Source organism: Aptenodytes patagonicus, chromosome 4 (genome assembly GCF_965638725.1).
Source record: "Aptenodytes patagonicus chromosome 4, bAptPat1.pri.cur, whole genome shotgun sequence".
NCBI classification, from domain to species: Eukaryota; Metazoa; Chordata; class Aves; order Sphenisciformes; family Spheniscidae; genus Aptenodytes; species Aptenodytes patagonicus.
In genome coordinates this window covers 70108485-70130790 of record NC_134952.1, presented here as the reverse complement: position 1 = coordinate 70130790, position 22306 = coordinate 70108485, and the positions used below count along the sequence as shown (strand labels likewise).

General features: G+C 39.6%; 1 protein-coding gene across 5 annotated transcripts in view; it reads right to left on the bottom strand.

Annotated features, from left to right (window-relative positions):
* The window catches only part of OTUD4 (OTU deubiquitinase 4), a 35507-nt gene extending 14575 nt beyond the window's left edge, over positions 1–20932 (bottom strand). For 4 of the 5 annotated variants that reach the window (XM_076337119.1, XM_076337123.1, XM_076337122.1 and 1 more), the window contains exons 1-12: positions 20577–20625; positions 17375–17925; positions 15749–15832; positions 12663–12713; positions 10708–10754; positions 7313–7385; positions 6748–6829; positions 5798–5942; positions 3783–3840; positions 3263–3380; positions 2965–3029; positions 748–848 (exon numbers count right to left, since the gene is read on the bottom strand). In XM_076337119.1, coding sequence (XP_076193234.1) covers positions 748–848; positions 2965–3029; positions 3263–3380; positions 3783–3840; positions 5798–5942; positions 6748–6829; positions 7313–7385; positions 10708–10754; positions 12663–12713; positions 15749–15832; positions 17375–17539 — 989 coding nt within the window. In that variant the 5' untranslated portion in view covers positions 17540–17925; positions 20577–20625. Of the gene's footprint in view, positions 1–747; positions 849–2964; positions 3030–3262; positions 3381–3782; positions 3841–5797; positions 5943–6747; positions 6830–7312; positions 7386–10707; positions 10755–12662; positions 12714–15748; positions 15833–17374; positions 17926–20576; positions 20626–20898 lie in introns of those variants that run through there. The other variant, XM_076337120.1, reaches the window with a different exon arrangement.
* Positions 20933–22306: the final 1374 nt, after the last annotated feature.

The following is a 22306-nucleotide window of genomic DNA, read 5'->3' as shown; positions in this document are numbered from 1 at the left end:
GTTTCCTCTTCCCAAACTACACTCAACTGTGGGGTTTTTTTGCCCCAGAAGAGTTACAGAAGTTACAGCAGAGCTCAAGATGTCTCAAACCCCTCCCCCCCAAAAGAACAACAAAAAACCCCCACCCCCCCAAACAACCAAAACCATCACCCACCACTACCAGCCCAGAAAAAAAACAACAAAACCAGCCAACGAACAACACAAAAAAAACCCGCAACCCCCACCAACAACTTTAAACCCTGAGTTTGTCCCAAGGTAGGGTAAAGATGACACTGATCTAAACAGCAGCTTGGTGCACGCTGTATGAAATCAGGCAGAGCTACTCAACCAACAGAGAAGCTAGGTGCTTTGATGGACTTTTTAATATGAAAAGCTTGTCACAAACCTAGCATCTAACTATTAAGCACAACAAGCAACACTTAATTAGGATGATGTCAATATGTTTAGGATTGAATCTTGTACAAAAAAAAAAAATCTAATACTAATGTAGTTACTGTTTTACTGTGCAAGTAATATCCAGACTACTTAGCACTAAAGAAAAAAAGTCTGAAGTGACAATCAATGCAGAACCTGTTTTTTCTTCTTTTATTCAGTATGTTGTTTTCTTAACAATTCTGTGGTAGTAGTACTGCTTCAAGTAAAGAAGCAGATACACTTCAGGGCCTGAAATTAACTCTGAACTAAAGTAATGATGCCATTACCAAGGTTCAGTTTGGCACTCTTTTCCGAAAGAGATTAAGCACTTACTTTGCTCCAAGCTCTTCTACAAATACAACAACTGGCCCATTCTCTGAACAAACTTCTTGAATATGAGCATTATAAAATTTCCCATTATGGTCTAAGCGCACCTGTAAGGAAAAAGAGTAAGGAAAAAAAAAAAAAGGTGCATTAGCTTCAAAGACGACAATGAGAGGACGTAACTCTTAAAATATCAGCAATGTTAAAAATAGAACTTTTCCTCTGGGCAACAGACGACCTGAGAAATAAACATCATGTAATTCAGTAAATGTATCAAAAGCAAATCTTCAATCCGTATCGCTTCTTCAAAAAGAAATAAAAATACTATTAAAAAACCCCAAAAACAAACAAACAAACAAAAAAAAAAAACTTGCCAGGTAACACTACTTAATGAAACATGACTTTCAAAACTACATGAGAAAGTTAAAAGTAATCAGTGTATCAAGGCTTTTCAGCTTTACTGAAAACACTTTATCTTAGAATAAAACCCAAAGCTTTTACTTGTTAAAATCCATGCAAAGAAAACAAAAATTCATTACTAGCTTCAGTGAAATTTAGTTTAATTAAGAACATAATGAACACCAATTATTTCTGAAGTTATTCTTCAGAAAGTTTTTTAAAACAACCAAAAAAAGTTGTTCAGACATGATCATAGTGTTACTTGTCTGACTGACATTCCACATTCTTAAAATTCTTCTGTTAGATACAAAATAAATTTCATAATGTTCTGCTACGACATTTGGCTTTCCAGTTGTATTAATTTGGTCAGCTCCGCTTTTCACTATTTACTTCATCTTCCCTTCCCATGTTTTCATCCCATATATTTACGTCTTGCCATGTACATATAAAATTTGACAGTGTATGTTAATTACCAGAGTTTTTTCTACTAATATCTGTACCCTTCAGTAAATACTACACAAGACAGCCTTAGGGTCTTAAATACAAATTTTAAGCCTGTACTATTAAGCAATAAATAATCAACTCCACATTAGGTTTTTTTGTTTGTGTGGGGTTTTGGGGGTTTGAGGTTTTGGGGGTTTTTTTGGGGTTGGGTGGTTTTTTTGTGGGTTTTTTTTTTAAGTTTACAGCTGTGTTTTTCCTGCAATTTATTCACTATGCTTAATTCCATTACACAAATAAAAAAAGTACATACTGAAAGAGCTCCCATGCTGCATGATAAACCTAATTGAATATTTTCACATTAATATTAATAATTTTAATAGATGGTCAAATGTCCTAGAAAAAAACATATTTAGCCAAGTACCACCAGTTTAGTTAACACACCTAAGGAGATTAATCTAAAATTTGAGTACTATAGAATTTAACGGCAAATCTTATTTCTTCTTAAGCAGCAATACATACCACAAATTTTAATAGAATTTAAAGAGCAACTGTGTAACACACTTTGAATACTTCAAGAGGAAGAATCGCCCAAAACTTCAGGATCTGCAGTAACTAAAGCGAGCTGTATTCCATTACTTGAAAGTAATGAGATTAGAACAAAGCCAATTTATAAAGAGAAATCATTATCTCCAGAGTTGAACATAAATACATGGAACTATGATGTTGGTTTTGGTCTCTCCAAAGAAAAGCCTATATGACAGAAAACACTAAAATTTCATTCTTCATCATGAAACTGTATGCACGCAAACACTTCATCATGCAGCAGTATGATAAAAGCAAGTGCAGCCATCAGCAAAAGATGCAGTGGAGATAACGATCAGTTTTATAAAACAGACCTATCCCACACTTTTGCACATCATGGGAATAACTAGCGCGCTTACGGAGCCCACCAAGAGAAGAATGGAGCCTAGCCTGAACCAAGTAAACTGCCTTAAATGCACCTACTTCTCACACAGAGGCTAGCACTCTACACCACCAAGCAAGGACTCACCGTGGAGGCAAGCCTGCACAAACTTATTTGCATACTTAACGTTAAGGTCCACAGTCACCTTATTAAATATACTCTTGAAGTTAACCTTGTGACTTTTTAATGAGGTAAGATTGCACTGATTAGATGTTCTATTACATGCCTTTTCTACATGTATGCTCTAAGTCATGAACACCGCCAACAATTAAATAATGAGCGTATGCACAGTTGGAAGACACAAACGAAGAATATTTAGAAAGTAGCAATCATATATCAAAATAGTTAACACAGAGGGAAAACTGGGATCTTGAGCAAGATGTTAATGTCTCTGTAAACTATAATTCAATACTACTTACTTTACATTTATCTCCAATTGAGTATTGCATGCCAGCAGCAATAGAAAAATCTTGATTTTGCTGATCTGTAAATACATTCGCAGCAATATACTGTTAGTTTAAATACACCGAAAGAGTTACTTTCTTGATGCAGTAAAAATGCAAACCAGAAGTTCAGGCCCTAAATCTGCACACTGACCCATGTGAGGAAGACCATTGCCTAAATCCAAACTGCCATTTGCATCACTGTTCTTCAAGAGGGCTTCACTTTATGTATCAGCTTCCAAAAGTTGAAACTTTGAAGTATTCAGTTACTTACCCCATTTGGATTGGAGCCAAACATCATATTCAACATTTCTGTAAACTGATGGATTGAGTGATTTAAGAACTTTTTTAGGTAAGACCAACAAGGTAGGATTCCCATTGCTTTTAAGGTGCTGTATGAAACAAAACAAAGTGCTAAATGGTCAACTACATAAAGATGTACAGTTTTCCATTTTTCAATCACAGTGCTCAAGCTTTAAACTGAAACATAAAGCAGCTGAAAATACATAAAGCATAAAGAGCATTGAAAAAATAATTCAGTGGTGTTCTTTTAACCATACCAGAACAAAATTAAGAACTGAGCAGCATTAAAAAGGACACTATCCACTTTTTGGCACATCAAAAGCAAACGTTACTTTTCAAAGAAATAAGTAGTTTTTAAGTTATTACACATTAGAAAGACTAGAAACTCAAGATTGAACATTAAATATTAAACATCATGAACATTAAACACTGAAAAAAATATAGCAGAGTACAAGTTATTAGGAAGAAAATAAATCTTAACATATAAATACCTTGTTGCCAGAAAGAGACTTCAATCCATTCATATCACTAACTGTTGTAGCTTTACTTCTGCAAAAGGATAGAAGCAAGCTGTGGCAATATAGTATTAATAAGGCCTGGAAATCAGGTAAGAAACATCTTGGAAGTGGATAAAAATACTGAAACTACCACTCTCTATGTATTTTTCCACAATAAGCATACCACAGAACATCTTCATCTCTTAAAATGAAAAAGCTACGTCTAAAACAAGAATGACATTTCTGTATCATATAAAGCTAAAAATAAGATTTTTGTTTCTAAGTACAAGTTTTAGGAAGTCTTACTTATGTGTACTGACTTAGCCATCACTTAAGAAAAGAAAAAGGGGGGGGGCAGGCAAGGGAAACAAAAAATTCCTCTAAAATTTTTGCAACTACAGAAGGAAAACATAGCAAAAGCAGACATAAAAAACAACAAAACTCAAAACCAAAACCCACTCCATTAGTTAACTGGCATCAGGCACTCTAATTTACTATTTTCTACACCTGACATCGCTGGAAAATTACTTTCCACGGAGAAAATACACATATTTTTCCCTACAGCAGTTGTAGGCAACTGTCAGCATTAACTTCTCCCAAAAACAAAATAAACTATTACATTAAATAAAAACATAACTGAAAAGTTCACATTTATAAAATTAAAAAGATCTTCTGGAAAACTAGCTAATGAAACAAGCTGAAGTCAACTTTAAAGACAAACAAAAAATTTAAGACTTCATCAACACAGCAAAGTGTTTGTAATTCGGGTTAACTAGGTCAAGAGTTACACACACTAGCTCTTGTGTCATAAGACATATGGTTTAAACCAAAAACATTGAGTTTGATAGTCTCAAGTGAGTATATGATCTTCATCTACAAAGGTGCTATGGAGGTTAGCAGTGTATTTTCTTATGAATCCCAAAGATACAAGGTAATGCTACGGCCTATGAAGCCCAGGAAAGCTCCAAGAACAGAAAGGAATAGAGGTTTCCGCTCTCTGACGTTTAACTACAATAATTGTTCCCTGAGGCAGAAATACTTTGTATTTTAATTGGAAATGTTCCCTAGTATTTTTTTTCCATACAAGAAAGGAAGCTAATCCCTTTCCCAGAACTTGGTTTTCTTTCTGTGGTGATTTCCATCATCTTCCTTCCTGTTGTTTTCAGCTTGAGGAAAAAATCAGCTCCCAACATCTCAAAGAATTTCTTCTGCCACATGCCACACAGAATATAGCAGAGCCCCCAGAAAGGACTTTAATGACGTTCAACGGGAAGAGGGGATATGATGCACTAATATAGCATAATCTCCATGGCTTCAATGGAATTTCACACAAGCCAGGGTTTTAAGAACAGTATTAAACAGAAGAAAAACTGCCAATTTGTAAATACAAAAATGGCACTGTCAAAGACTTACCGTGCAAAAGGAATCAACAGGTCAAAAACTCAAAGCTAGCTAGAGCATCCAGGTCCAGCAAAAGGAATATAAACCCACAAATATAATCACTTCATAAAGATCAAGGAACAAAATGGAGCAAGCTACATCTGTATTTCTCCATTAGCTACATCTCAAGCAGGCATTTGAGCCCCAAGATGTGGCAGCAACACAACTTGGATTAGATTCCTGTAGCTCTACTCAGTTGCAAGAGTGAGCCAAGTGATTCTCATGGAGTTTACCAAGCCAGACTGGCACACTGACAATTATCCCAGGGGATTCTGCTATTTTAAACAGGAAGAGGGACATGTTGCAATGGCAATATTCCATTATGTAGAGACCCAAAGCTAGACTGCAGGAAAAACAGGGGAACCAGAACCCTGTCCTTAGGTACAGTGAAGACTACATATTTCACTCTTTCATAGTTCTAACCTTACCTCTTTGTGTTTCTCTTCTCAGTAATTTGTAAAGGTTTTCAACCCTAACTGTTAGATTCTACTACCCACCAGAAATTCAGAAAACCCATTTACCATATATTACTCACAGGCATCTTACATTAACTTCTACATTGCACTTACCTGTAGTTGTCATCTTCTGAATCTGAAGCAGACATTTCACTGCTACCATTACTTTCCTCTGTCACACCAACAGCACTAAGTTCTGCTATGATTTTCTTTACATCTGTATCAAATACTTTCTCATACAGCAACTCATACAGCAGAGCTGGGGAAGGAGAGGAGAAAGTGGAAGGGCGAAATCAGTTACAAGGTAAATGAGATTTTACACCACCATTACAGATGCATTTCAAATTACTTCAATCAGAGCAAGCAAGCATTTCGATGTGTTAACTGAAACAGTGAAGGCATTAGAAGCAAAACCAGCTGCAGCTACTATGGCTTAACGGGTATGCATGAAACTACTAGAAATCAGGTCTCTTAACAGGCAAATTTGGCCTTAGCCTTGTAACTCTGCGCATAGGCAGAGTTTTCACAAAGAATGAGAATCCTTGTAGGGAGTGTCATAGTGACCCATCAAACCTGATTAGGACTTTTGGGCATTTCTGTAATCTAGTAAAGAAAACAATAATCCATGAAGACAGTTATTTTTTGCACGTGCAACCCCCATGACTTCTGTGACAAGTTACACATGCAAGGATAATTTTAACATAAACAATTAGTTAACATAGTCTGAAATACAAAATTAAAACTAGAATGCTGACCAAAGACAATGCAACAGATTATAAATTAGTACACCAACATTTTCTGTTTACGTTAGACCACCCAGATTAAATGAGACAGATAAGTCTTCTCCTCTTGGTAAATAATCTGCTTTGTCAAGAATCAGGACACAATAAGAATTCATGCTCTCACAAAATCATTCAGTCATTGACAATTCAAATGGAAAACTAAGCTACTAAAGAATGACTATAATAAACTTTCATACAGAGCCTTTTCCTGAAACCTGATGGTGATCATTTTAAGATTTTTGGTAAAAATACATGCTTTCAACTAACCAACATAACACTTACACTGGCACAGAGCAGCCTTTTCCCAATATTCTATCGGATAAACAATATCATAGTGGTTTCCATTTGAGAAGCACAGTAATACCTATTAAAAAAAGCCACACAGATATTTTAGGGTTTGCATCTCACTTGATTTTTCACGAGAACTACCTTCTAAATTTAATTTAATGTACCAATGTGCTTTGTTATCTCTCAGGATCTCAAAGTATCAATAAAATGATCGAAATGTTTAGTAGATATCCTTTAAACCAAAAACAGTTTGACCAAAAGTCAAAAAGAATTTAAGACAGAGGTCGCTATGAGAGTTAGCACTTGTAAATTGATTTTTACAGAATTTTAGATTACTAGGAAGATATACCACACCCCAAATATGGACCATCTATTTAAAAAGAAGTGCTACATGTATTAACAGAATAGCTGCCTTAAATACATACAAAAGAAATTATTAAAATTGAATTCTCAGAACATTTCATTGTATTTAATAATAAAGCTCACATGAAACTATTTGCTGTTTATAAAGTAGTCTTAATTCAGCCTTTCACAACAGCCTTTTTTTTTTTTTTTTTACCTTATCAGAAAAGCCATTTTCAGTTACATGTGAAGGAGAAGCATTTGGTTCCTGGTATATTATGAAATCTTTCCTGAGAAAAAAGTAGCGGTTAAGAATTCATTTAAAAATTAATATCCATAAAAACTGGCATATTCAAGTAAACTTCAAGAAACATACACAACCACAGAAAACACCTACTGGAAAAGAATACTGAAGATGAGTACAGCTACCATTGGTCAAAAAAAGGCTTGCTTTTATGAAAGAATATACTGGAATAGTATGTGCTGGCACAACACACACAGAGCCAATGACAAGTAAAATTAATTTCCAGACACCGCTTTCTGGAGCTGTGTCTAGAAAGACGATGGTTCCCAGTCCTGGAGAAATTCATTACACTTTGCCATTTGGAAACCCAGCAGAACAAAGAGGACGTTGGTTTTATGAACAGAGACAGGAAACAGTGATAAGTTTCCACAAGATGAGCAATGGCTTAGGCTAAGTCTGTACTAGCAGATTGATTACATGCTCGCAAGAACCCTTTTGGGCACAGTGGCCAGCTAACAGAACAGCCTATGTCTGTGCTCAGAAACTCTCCTTGCCTCCCAAACCAAGTTCTCGTGCTCAGAAGGGTCCACACAACGTTTCTGCCCCCAAACAGTGGCCCAGCTGCCACAGCGTGCTAAGGAGCATGCCAAAAGCCCAACAGACCATCAGCGGGCATTGCCTGAGGATCAGATATCGTAAGCAAGTCTCCAGCACCTCTGAAAATCATGCCCTCCACACGTCTCAGCTTTTTCATGTGTAGCGAGAAGAATCTTTTCCTGCATTTTAAAATGGATAATACACTGCAAAAAAGACATTCAGAAGGCTCAGTTTCCCCTTCTCTTTGGATAAAGACTCCAGCAAGTGTGGAGTCGAACACCATGTTGTGTTCATTAGACTCAAATTGCTGGATTTAAACTGGCAAAGAAATCCCTCTGTTGTCTCTTCAACTGAGAGAACAGAAACAAACTTTTTGGGAAGCTTGGACAGAACCAGCAGATAGTGTGCTGTTGCAGTGTTGGCAGATACTCATCATCAAGGGTATCAGTCCAGCATAGTTTTTCAAACAGGTTTAGAAAATTTTTTATTGCTGCAAACTAAGTTTTGGTACCTCATTACATTTAAGAGGATTAAAAATACCATAAATGGAGAGTTGAGCTACTACAGTTAAGCAAATTTAGAATTTACACTCCACACTTATAATTCTTTTTTTATCTTGTTAGATTAAAAAGCGTAAGAAGTTGAACTGGATATAAAGTGACAAATACAGGAAAATCCACAACTAATACTGACATGACATGCTATTTGGTTTTTTATTTTCTAAAAACTGAAAGACTATCAACCTTTGCTACTTGTTTTTCTGCTATAATCAATCTCTGTCATAATCTTAAGTTTAATTATTTTCTCTCTCCTTTATCCATAATCCTCCTTTTGAATTCTGTGCTCAGCAACCTATCACTTCCTTCAACTTCTTCCTTGCTCACACAAGCAAAAGTTTAATTAGTCTTGCAAAATGATTAAGTATATTCACAGGTGCAGTTTTTGAATTAAAAAAAAGCCAAACCAACCACAACTTTCTACAACAACTCAGAAAGAGCAATTCTGAGAGGAAAAGAATTTTATAGCTCAGGGACGCACCCGCTTCAGGAAGGCAAGGAAAATTTACTAGATAACCAAATTATACTTGTGACAGATCTGCGGAGTGGAAATGAAAACAAACCTATTCACACTGCATTTCTATCCTATGCTTGAGAAGTCTGAAATTCTCTCACTTCTCCACTTGGCATAAACAGGCCATTCACAGTTCTGCTTTCCTTCAGTCTGTCAGCATGCAGGAAGGGAAGCAACTCTTTCCCCCAACCTCCATCACCATTCCCACTTTCCCAGAGTCTCTAAATTGCCTTTTTAATGGAAGCCAGTCTTCTCAAAACAACTATGGCAGTAACAATTGTTGTGTGTTCAACTCTGCAGTGAAATACTACATACAGTTGCAATTATGCCACAAGACTCCTCACACTTCCAAGGGAAATTAAAAAAATACTATTATCAACCAGGATTTGTCTCTGTATTCATTTATCAGCTGTGGTCCTGGATACCAATGTATCATGACTTCAAAATAAACTGCTTCTATTTCATGAGAATACATTTCTCATGGCCTGAAATACAACAAACAGAAGATTGCGACCATCCAGTTCCAATCAAGCATGCAATTTTGTTGGCTTAAATTGAGTTACATCCCTCTACACCCTGGCTCAATCTAACCATCAGACCTTCTCTCTAAGTCTCTTGAGACAAACCTTACTCTGACTTTCAGTTCAGTCCTCTCCCACCCATGCAGCACATGCAACTCCAAACTGTCCCATTAACCACGTAAAATGCAAAGATAGAATTTCATGCAATTTCCCACACTTAGCACTCATCTAAGTACCCGAAAATAATTTAACTAGTTTGTTTCTTTCCTCTTATCAACTGTGTCATCAAGAGTCAAAGTACAAAGAATGTCATTAATTTACAGTAAGCATTTTGAAATACTGAATTTAACTGGTTTACAAACAGCAGAAAGAGAAGATGCTGTACATTGCTCATTCCCTTACACAGTAATTAGAAAGCAGTTATAAACATTCAGCATATTGGTTCATAATCCTTTGTGAAGAAAGCTTAATATATAGGATTATATTTAATAAAAACGCATCTGCAAAACTGTTCATCACCAAGAGGAGTGTTTGTTTAGGCACAAATAACAAAACATTTCTTAAGCATAGCTCAAGCTATGGCCCTTGACAAACTCATACTATGTCATCTATACTCACACAGTGGAAAAAGGAAAATTTATACAGAAAAGAGAATAAGCTACAGCAGTACACCAGATAGTCTTATACCAGTATATACAACTTCATACCAGGGGAGGTGTGAGAACGGCTTTCTAGCATACAGCCTACAATACTCATATCACTAAGCTACATCAGAGCATTTGTACAGAGGTAATCAAGAAAGGGGTACAGCCCACAGCTTAGCAATAGGGTTAATATTAAAGCCTTGGTGAGAAATGGGAAGAAAAGCAATTTTAACAGAAAAATTAAAGATATGAAAATTAACAAAATACAAACTGTATGACTCTACTCACAATTAGATGTGGAGGTAGGATGCATGACATTATTGCAAACCTGTATTCACATCCCAGATAAAACATCATTTTCAAAGCTCACTTTTCTATTTTTATTTAATATCTTGACAGCTGCAGTTTTCAAAGCATATTTGTAATTTTCTGGAGAACTATGGTATAACATACAAGTCCATCTTTACCATTCCAACTGATAACTAACAAAACAACTGAACTGATCTCAATAAATCACGTTTAAAGGTTTTCTTACTTGTACATAAGAGAAAGGGCACTTATTTCTACTTGTCCAACCCATTCCTGTATTGAAAAACACAAAAGAAAATTAAGTTCAATCAAACACACAATTATTATACTTCTTCATCTGTAGATCAAAAGAAGCAAGAAATCATTGTTAAAAAAAAGAAAATATATCACCACTGAGTCTGGAGTTCAGCCGAGACACTTTGATTGTATTTGAAGGTTTTTTTGAAATAACAATAACTATTCCAGTAAGGTTAAGGGGTACAAGCTAGAAGGATTTTTTTTCCCCGGCGTAGAAACTGATCTGTATGAAAACTAAGAGAACTAAAAACAATCACGTAAATGCAGATCTATCATTATAGAGTGTGATTTTTGAAAGGTGATACAGTGTTTTTATTTTTTTTCTTTTGTTAAACTTAAACGACCAGCAGTCTAGCTTTTCAAAAGTGATTTTTGAAAAAAGCGTCAGATTTATCAAGTGCTTTTAAAAATGCTACTCTCTACCTTCAAAACTGTCTGGTTTAGTGGGCTTTTAGCTATAAATGAACAGGAAAAAGAACCTTGAGGCTTAACTCTCATGCCTAAAACACAGGTAACTTCCATACAAATACCCTGACATGGTCTTGTGAAGTGCTCCAACACAAAGTAGACAGACCACTTCCAAACAGCCAAAATAAACTTGTGATAGTTAGTTGCATTTCTCATGCAAGCAGCTGTATATCAATACCTGAAGAAAGACCAAAAAATCTGCCCTTTAAAACTGTTAAACAGTGAAATGTCAGTAACACCGTAATCCAGACTCAAATCATAGAAAAGTTGTTTCTTCCATTACCAGCCTAACCGCTGTACTGTGCTCCCGTATGATGTGACTAGATTTTTTTTTTCTTTTTTAAATTCTTACTAAACTAAAAATGACTGAAATTAAGTTTGGGGCAGGAATTTGTAGCAGTTCTATTTTTTTAAATCATTTTTTAAATTCTCATGACAATTTTTAAATATAGAATAACTTACTATTAATTTCTCTGATCATGTAAAAAAAGCTCTCGTATGTTTTATTTTTCAAAAAGATTTTTTAAAACATTAGTAGACAAGTATGAAAAAGACATTTTCTATACACACAGTGCAGTGCTGTAAACCATTCACATTGGCGCAGTTCAGTGTGGAATAAGTTCTACTGGAAAATGGCATGATTTACCATTTAGCATAGCATATAACCTCAGGATCTGACTAACAAAGCTTTGCGATTAAAGATCCTGGAATAAACAAAGCAAGACAGAAGCAGAATAGGCTAACACCCACTTTTTTCCTCCTTCCACCATTCATTTTGGAAACTGAAATAAAGAACCATCTGGTTAGCCATTCTAACTAGGGATGCTGCAGGCATGGCAGTAAAATAAAAAACCATGCTTTGATTTCTAGGAGAGGAAAATTTAGTAAAATTTATGTACAAGCGCTTAAGAAAAATTAACAGATTTTGCAATGTTGTACTAGATAGTCCTTCCCCCCCCAGCTTACACAAATTGTTAACTCCCTAATAAAAATACTAAAATTAAATTGGGGGGGGGGGGGGGAAATTTGCTTCAAATCAGTATCTTCGTAAGCACCTGTGGCTACTGTTCAGAATATCCCTTAAATGAGTAACTGTCTTTTCATGACCTAAACTTTTGGACCTTTGTTCAAGGCTGTCTTCAAGAAGAAGCTAGCCACGCTATGTTTTTTGGCATTTGCCAAGGCTAGAAATGTTTGGATACAATTTTGAGGAATAACAGGTTTAAGTCAAGACACAAAAAAAGGTTTCCCAAATCATTTTACAATAGAGAGTACACGCATAAAAGTATACATTCACATAATCGAAAAGACCTCTTAAGCTCAGGGAAAAACATTTGTGAGAAAAAAAAAAAAATCCAAGTACCCATCAACTTCAAAAAAAGTACTGCTTTCTATTATAAATCACATTTAACATACCTGTGGATTTTCCAAACATTTTAAATACTCTTCAAATGGCCCCTCTATGAACTGTATTTAAAAAAAAAGTAATAATTAGTTATTTTTATTAGCATAGCATATGGAATCCCCAGTCTATGACCCACTGTACCAATGGGAATGTACCATTGGAAATTTAAGACTATCCTGCCCTCAAAGAGCTTACAATCTAAGTATAAAGTGATGTAGAGATGAGGGAATAAATGGTGAAACATACAGGTCTGCATTCCAGAAAATAACCACATAAACAGCTTTTGGAGTCATCACAAAATCCAAAACAAAACAAAAAAACCCAAAAAGAAATCCAGCAGCCAAACGGGAAGTCCGAAAGAAAGCAAAGATGCTGTCAAGTAGATGTTTATGGGCAATTCATCCCAGGCGTGCATGGCATCACTGGAGAGAGCATGTGTGGGCTTATTCAAGTATCTTGTTAAAAGAAATATGCAGTAATGGACAATGAGAAATGGGAGTCACATCTCTGTAGTACCCAAGTAGCGATAAGATATAGTATAGGCAAATCATAAAGCACTTTTTCCTCTTTTCTGTATCACTTCAGACAAACCGCTTTTACTTTCAGTGAAAGGATGCAAACAATTGGGCTACACCGTAAGTGCCAGGCTAAGAAAGTAATCCTTCAGCTGCGCTCCTTAACACACATGAAGGGGCCAAATTCACATTTGTCAAGGCCAGAGAAAGATGCTGCAGTAATTGAGACATGTAACTTCAAAGTGTTTCAGCCATGCTGGGCAATAGAGAGGCTGTATTTAAAAAATGCTATTTAGACACAATCTGCTTGATTTAGTTAGAATAAAGATCCACAGAGGTCCAAACAAAGTAGTAATTCCCATTATGAACTTAAGCTACAAGCTGGATGGCTTCTTTACCCATAGTCATTAAGAAACAAGGTAATAAGGAAAACTGAGCGGAATAGCGAGATTAAAAGTTCTGCTTTAGCCATTTTGAACCTGGCTGGACAGTGGTGTTCATGAGAAGAATCAAAAAGCCTGGCCAAAATTTTTAATTTAGACAGAACTAATCAGGTATGAAGTTAAAGGTGGATCAGTAAAATGTGATCATAGACAGCAGTTGGTTTGTGTGTCAAAATTAAATGACCTAAAGATAAGGCACAGAGGAAGAAAGGAAGCGCACCAGAAAGTTCTCACAGGAAACTGAAGAGTTAAAAAAAGAGAATGAATATAAGACAGCAGCAATCAAAGATAACACTTCAAGAAAGGATGAGGACAAAAATGAAGGTGGTGGTTAGAGTCACCTGAAACTTTTGTTACAGCAGTATCAATGGAACTAAAGAGACAGAAATCCAAGCTGAAATTGTTAAAATGGACAAAGAGAAGAGGAACTTCAATAAGTACCACCAGTACATGTCAATAGAGCAAAACCACTAAGAAGGCAGATGAGTAAATAGTTGAACTAAGAGATTAGGGAAAGAGGCATTTGTTGTTTGTGGGGTTTTTGTTTTGTTTTTAAGAAAGATAAAGTTAACAATGCTACATTCCAGGTGGAAAACACAAAGTATAGCGAGAGATATGGGGAGCAAAGGAGATCAGCAGAGCTGAAGTGAGGTACCTGAGGGAGTAGGAATACTACGAGATGAGAACAGATATGAAACACCTCAACCTTGTACATGAAACACCTATTCTGAAAAATGACAAGAAACTTTTTTAAAAGAGACTTTTCAGAAGAACAGCAAAGATGGATAGAGGAGAGGTCATATCACTTGGATCAAGTCTAAGGAAAAGAAAAAACAAAACAAAACCAGTGAGACTGGGAGTTTGGAAGAGACACGAAGACAGCAAAACCAGCTGGGGTTGACAAAGCAGTTACCCGGCTGAGAAGATGCCAGAACTGCGGGGGGGGAAACAACACACGTTTAGAGTCAAGAAGGGTCATGGTATTTCCAAAATCTACACGATGCAACAAGAAAATAGAAGTAGAGCAGCAGATATTGGAGTGACTGGGGTAACTCTGGAAAGAAAGGGATTAAAAAGTCAGCAGTGAAAAGGAAAAAAAAAAAAAAAAAAAAAAGATCTAAGAGTTGATAAGTCCTCAGATGGACTGGAAACAAACAGTCCAGGCAAATAGAAATAGTCAAGTCAGAGCTGCATTCTCCTGGAGAGATTCACTATATGTTATGTCATTCATTCTTGACAACTTTCACATTACACAGTGATCAGTCACATTTGAGCACAGGGCACTTCGTCAGAAATTATAGCAAATACACACACTCTTATTCCTGCTTTCCTTCTCTTCCCTATGCCAATGTGCATCTAAAACAGCCTTTTTATTTTGGGCCTGGGTAAATTTAGAACAGAAAGAGAAAGCTGAGTAATAATCCTCTAGTAACAAATGCTTACACAAACTCCTGTTTTGGCTATCCTGGAAATTAGTAAATGGTATATACACTAGAACACATACAAACACAAACAGGAGCACCATTATTTATTATTGTTCTTTTAAAAGGAAGAACAAAAGGATTTTATAATGTTAACACTGACAAAATTGACCAAATACAGATCAATATCAAAATATTTTATGTCCATGGTTGATGGAGAACTTCATTACAGATGGGGGGGGGAGAGTGGCAATGCAAAATAAATTGTAGACCCTAAAACAAATTTCACTGATCTCATCAGTCAAATCCCTTATATACTGTAAAAGCAATTAAATAGCACAATAAGAACATTTTATGACCTTTATTAAAATATGCATTATACTACAATAAAATCCAGATTTTGGTAGCTCCACTACAGACTACTGAAGTTTAAGAAAGTTTGCTTTGTTTTTTAATGAGCATTAAAAACTCTTCCCACCCCACATGCCTCCAGTTCAAGCAGTATACAGGTCTTTCTCCAGGCTTATGAAACTGAGTACTACCACACATGTGCCAATTAATTTAAAGAGCACTCACTTTAAAAAGCATCAAGTAGTATATTGCTATGATGAATACTGTCACAACAGCAGAATATACCTTAGAAAAGTGGAAGGAATAAAGTATTTTTTTAAAAAAAGCATTTTTTTAAACGCTCACAAAGAAACCCAAAAATACTTACTGCTTCAAATTTCTCCCTATTTTTCCGAAGATAGTCTACACAAGCCATCCTAACATCAAAATGCCGAGACTGAGAGTGTAACACCTACAAAGGGAGAAACAGAAGAAAGTGACACTGGTTTTTAGGAGTTTTTATGACAGGTCACAAATAATTAATGACTGTTGTCTAAACACAGGCTTGGAAATACTCTAGCTTTATTTTTAAGAATATTTAAAATGCATATTCATTCAGTAACAACATCTTTATGCAGGTGAAACCTCAATGACTTAATAAAAAATTAAGTAACTGAAGAATTCACAGATTTATTAAATTCAAACGTTCAATTTTATGAGGATTTACTGAGCGAAAGGAATAGCATTTGTTGTCATTCGTTAACCAACTCCTTTGTAAAGGACTTCAATTAACTGAAGAAGTAAATTACCTAAGGAGTGGATGAAGAAATCAACTACCAACATGCATTCGTTCAAAGAAATCCAACCAAATGTAAGAGAGTGCAGGGTTACTTTCTCTTGACTTTAAGAGGTGTAGGTCTGTTGCCCAAATACTGATTTGGAAGCCAGGAATTCAGATCCCAATATGACACCTACATTCTACCTCCTGTTCAAATCTCGTACTGGAAAAATATTACTTTCATCATAGGTTCAGAGTTATCTCTAGTGTGCCTTTGTCTGCATCCTCACTACAACATAGGGAAGTTCCAGTCAATCTAAATTGCAGCCCTTCTTGCAATCCTTACTCTTAATTTAAAACACTTCCAAATTCAGATCAGTTCCGTTTTTCTGCATAAAGAGTACAGAGATTAGGCCAAATTTGTGGATAAACACGTACTAACTTTGAATTAAAGACCTTCCCTTTACTAAAGTAAGAATGGGATGTTAAAGATTTAATTAATAGTTGAAAAAAGTGCTATATACACTGGAGCATGGGAGAAACCTTCTATATAATAATTAAAAATATCAGAATATCAATGTATATTCATTGATTATTCCCTTGCAATAAAAAACCCCACTCACTTCAGATCAATAGTGTTTGCTTTCCTGAACTTGTAAATTCAGTGGGGAAAGTAATTTAAAAAAAAAAAAGTGCACTGTGTATAATTAGCACAGGAATCTGGGCTCCCACAATCAGAAGCACCAGAGCTCCCACTGCTGTTTGTTTGTATCTAAGACAAGATGACGCTGTCACTTTTTTCCTTTAACAGTAACATTGAAATGGGGGAGGGGAATTCAACAGGAAGAACTGAAAACAAATTACTCACTTTCTCTAATTTTATAGTAAACTAATTAACAAAACTAAGAACAAGGCTTTTCAGCTCTTTCCACTAAATTCCGTTTCCTAAATAGTCTCATACAAAGCAGTTATACCCAAAAGTTGAAATCTTACACTGAAAAAAGCTCTGAGGAGGCAGTGGAAGGTGAAAACAGGTAACAATTTCTTGATGACAGAAGGCGGCTGTACACACAAAACTCCTCTCACCCCGCAAGACAGAATTATTTTTTTTCCCCGGCACACGACTGTGTAACCTTAACCTATACTCGTCTGCATTTTAACGCTAATTATCACCCCCTAATGAGATCCACTTCGCATGCTTTCATACGAAGTAGCTTTGTCTATGTAAGCAGTTACCTGCTCGGCCACAGCCCTGAAAAGACAAGATCCATCCTTGGCAACTCTCTTTCTGTACAAGCCCTGAGATCGCAAGTAGCAGTCCATAGAAGCGTCCCCAGGGGCGTCCACGCCGCTGCCTTGATGACTCTGCTCCCCGCCGTCGGGTTTGCACGCCGCCTCCATGTTTACCGCTTCACGCTGTGGAAAATCGCTGCACCTCTCCTAGCCCCACATGGCAAGGTAAACCCACTGAGCAGCTCTAGGGCCGGGTAAAGGAAACAGCAGCAGGTGGGGGAGGAGAGCGCTGGCCCCTCAGCACTCGAGGTAGCAGCAGCAGCAAGAAAAGCAGCTGGTCTCACGTTATCAACTTGCATGTGGGAATCGCGGAGAGAAACTGCAAAGTTTTACTCCTCCGTCTGGACTTCCAGCTCCATAAAAACCGTCGCTTCTAGGCTTCTCTGGAGGGCCGGGCGGCAGCTCCTGGACGCCGCTCCGGCGGGGTCCCGATCCCACTTCTCCCTCGGGGCGGCGATTCTCGGCGGCTTCCGCAGCCCGAGCGCGCAGCCGGCCTGCCAGGCGGAAAACAAAAGAGAAAGGACATGTGCTACCGCCGCCGGGGAGAGGAGGAAAAAAACGAAGCGCAACCTGGCGTTTATTTTCACTTTCAGCCCGGGCGCTTCTGGGAGCGGTAGTCCCGGAGGAGGAGGAAGCGGGAGCCGGCGGACACAGCGCCCGGAGCCGGGCCTTCCCCGGCGGGGCCGGAGCGGCCCGGGAGCGGGGGGCGACACCCGCCGCGCCCCGCTTTCTGGGTGGTCAGGGCTTAGCTGTTAGCCCTGCACCGAGTCAGGCTCATTTCATTCCGTAATAGCTTTTTAGCTTTATAACTAACACCGGGATGTCTGACACCTAATCCATAGATATGTGGGGTTTGTGGGTTTGGTTCGGTTTTTGTTTGTTTTGGGTTTTTTTTTTCCCCCCCAACAGATTAAATTGCAAGATTATTTTTTAAATCCATCCACCTGCAGGAAAGATGGAAATAAAACTGGGATAGTAAAAGGAGGCTTAATTAAAAAGGGATAAAAAAAAGTCATAGCCATTCAATACTTTCAATATACTACTTTTTTTGTATACCACTCTTAGTGGCAAGAGGCAGCAAACATTTTTATTACAATTGCATGACTACATTTTGCTTGGCATTGTAAACAGGCTTTCGAAGATTTTGGTGCACAAAATATGACAAGAAAGGAAGCTTTCCAAACTTGTACGGCTTTTTTTCTTTACTGTGGCTGTGCAACCTACCTAGGAGAGAGCTACAAAGCTCTCGGTAGCACTAGCGATAAATAAAATGCTACCAGTTACTTCTTAGCTTAAATGAACAAATTTCGATGCAAGAAAGAGAGGTGAAGACAGAAGGAATGAAAACCCTGATTTTTACTTTCAGCCAACAATAACAAGACCAGGGAGGGCTGTGACTTGAGCTGAGATCTGTATATATAATAACAACTGATTGAATAAGCAGAAGTTACAAGCTAGGCTGAGTCAGGAGAAAGTGCTCTAGCAGCTCTGTACAAGCAGTATCAAACCCCCTTTTCCTAACAGAAGCCCAGGTTTGCCAGAAAGGAGTTGGTCTACTGGAAACAAAAGCAAATTCCCAGGGATCTCTGTAGACAAGGAGAACAGAAACTGAGAGAAGTGAAAGTAAAGCCCTAACGGCATCTGAACCTCCAAGACACGGAGAGCTGGTTAGGCAGCATGGGGATGTTTGAGACAAGGAATACGAGGTAAAAATACTAGCGAAGGGCTGGAGGAAAGCTCAAACTTCTCACCAGAAGATGGGAAAAGTCATCTGTCAAGACAGAACTATAAACAGTTGCTGCCACTGACTCTGCTACCATGTTCACTGAAGAAACTCAGACTAGCAGAGTCCCGCATGTGAGAGGTGCTGCTTCTGTACGTAAAAGTGATTTGACAAGATGCTTTTGAGACCTATCAAACTAGTGTCCAGTTACAAAGTTTCTTAGGAATATTCCATTTTTCCTCACCCTGTTTGTCACGGTTAGAGACAGAACTATCCTCTAACGTGTTCACAAATTTGTCTTCCCTCACATTTGAGCCTTTTGTCATTGTGATTCTAAAGGCCCGTTAGGGGAAGGGCAAATGCCTTTCATCACTTCTGTTAGACTCAAGAATGCCTGTACACACAAGGTCATCCAGTATGTGACTGAATGTAAATGTACTTCTGATAAATGAATACACTGAGAAAATGAAAGAATTAGTTATATCTTTGTCAGCATCCTAAAAGCCTACTCTTTTTGCAACTGACTCCTGAAGTCCATCAGGCAATGGTGATCCACAGATACTTTTTTTCTTCTATGTACTGCTATACAAGAAGCAATCTATTTCTAAAAAGGTGAAGTTCTCACTAAAGAAATCTAGCCTGTACATGCATAGTTTCTAAGGCATAAAGAGAAATGCATCCACCGAAAGACATCTGAAATACCTCAACGTTAAAATAAATGCTCCATCAAGATACGAATGGCCAAATTATAACTCTTGAGTTGTTACAGATGTTCTAATTGGCACGTAGCTTTATTAACACTTTCAACCAGCACGTCTACCACAAGCTCCAGCCACTCGTTCCTCCTCTGCACCAACCTCTGTTGCCCACACAAGCACTTCTGCTGCCCATACACTGAATCAGCTCAGGAAGCTGACTCAAGCTTAAAAAAAACCCCAAAAACAAAACCCACAACTTTATTTTTAAACTAAGATTAGTTTTATGATTCAGTTCAAGGCCTGCCTGTGCCAACACCTGGGCCAGCAAAGGGGCGGGGGGTGCAGCCGCTGCGGGTGGGGGGTTGCCTTTACTCATCAAACTGCAACCTTGGAGAGAGGAGACCAGTTTTCGCCCAGCTTCACGCCCGCTCTTTCCCGCTTCAGGCAGCGCCGGTTCACCAGAAGCCTCCTCCCAGTCCGCAAGTCTGGCCTGGGCGACTCGGCACAGGCCGGGGACGGGCACCCGGGCAGGGGCGGCCCCTCGGCCTGCAGCCCAGCGGCCTCCGGGGGCAGGAGCAGACCCACGAGGGCCCTGCTTGCTCGGCGGCCCTCCCTGCGCGGGCACGCGAGCCGCCGCCGGGGGCGGGGGCCCGGACTCCCCGCCCGGAGGGGCCGTGGCGCGGCGGGGCCCGCGCCCTTCCCCCACCCGCTGACCGGCACTTACCGGCGGAAGGGCGGGCGGCCCCTTCCTCCTCCTCTCCTCCCCCCGGGCAACAGCTACTGTAGCGGCAGCGGCGCCGCCCCCTCCTCGCCTCGCCGCGGCCCCAGCGGCGGCGCAGGCACTTCAATCTCCCGCGGCGGTCGCTCTGCTCGCGTCGCTCCCCGATGATGCGGCCGCTCCCAGCCCCAGCCCCAGCCCCAGCCCCGTCCCGATCTCGCCCTCCCGCCTCGCCGCCTCTCATCACTCTTCGCCGCACGCGCGAGCGAGCGCGCGCGCCCGCACAGCTCCCCCTCCGCCCGCTGTTGGTTTGTCCCACCGGCCACACCTGTGCGGGCTGCTGCGGCTCGTACCATTTGCCGCACAGGAGGCGGCCGGGGAGAATGCCCAGGTGCTGGAAGGAGGAGCGGCGTTTCGCGCGGGGCTGTATCTCCGGGTTCTGTCGCTGGGCGGCTTTAAGGAGCCGGATGGTGCCGAGGCGACAGGCAGTCGCCTCATGTCCCCACCTGCAGGGGGCACGCAGTGGTACAGCCGGGGAACGTCTCCCTTCTCCCTGCCCAGCAGATCCCACAGCTCGGGTCCGCCGCCGGGGAGGGAGAGGGGGATCCCGGCCCGCCCTCACACCCGCTGCCTAATAGCGCCGCGTCCTCCAGCAGTTTAGCCTGGCTGTGGGGTGCAACGGGAAGCGTTTTTAAGAGTTTTTCTGACAGGTAATTTTTTTCATGAGTTAGTGGCCCGGAAGAACAGGTGTGGGACAGGAGAGGGGGGAGCCGGCAATCACGTCGGCCGGCCTCGCTGCCAAAAGGGAGGATTGTTACACTGTGCCCTCGGTATGTGTGTGTAGTTATAGTAATAGTGCATAGAAATGAGATAACAGACATGAAATACGTAAAATGTCTGTAAATCAGTAGTGGGAAAGTTGTGAGAAGAGAAAGCAAGTGTGTAGCAAATTCAATTTCGATTTTTTTTTTTCCAAATAAAATGCTTATTCAGGTGAGGAACTGCTCACTCAAACACATGATCAAGCCAAAGTGCTTAGGGGAAATTAATTAAATAAATAAATACTTCAAGCTAGCTAGCATAAATATTAATCATAGAATCATAGAATCATTGAGGTTGGAAAAGACCTCTAAGATCATCGAGTCCAACCGTCAACCCAACACCACCATGTCCGCTAAACCATGTCCCTAAGTGCCTCATCTACTCGTCTTTTAAATACTTCCAGGGATGGGGACTCCACCACTTCCCTGGGCAGCCTGTTCCAATGTTTCACCACTCTTTCAGTAAAGAAATTTTTCCTTACATCCAATCTAAACCTCCCCTGCCGCAACTTGAGGCCATTTCCTCTCGTCCTATCGCTTGTTACTTGGGAGAAGAGACCAACACCCACCTCGCTACAACCTCCTTTCAGGTAGTTGTAGAGAGCGATGAGGTCTCCCCTCAGCCTCCTTTTCTGCAGGCTAAACAACCCCAGTTCCCTCAGCCGCTCCTCATAAGACTTGTTCTCCAGACCCCTCACCAGCCTCGTTGCCCTTCTCTGGACACGCTCCAGCACCTCAACGTCCTTCTTGTAGTGAGGGGCCCAAAACTGAACACAGTATTCGAGGTGCGGCCTCACCAGGGCCGAGTACAGGGGCACGATCACTTCCCTAGTCCTGCTGGCCACACTATTTCTGATACAAGCCAGGATGCCATTGGCCTTCTTGGCCGCCTGGGCACACTGCCGGCTCATGTTC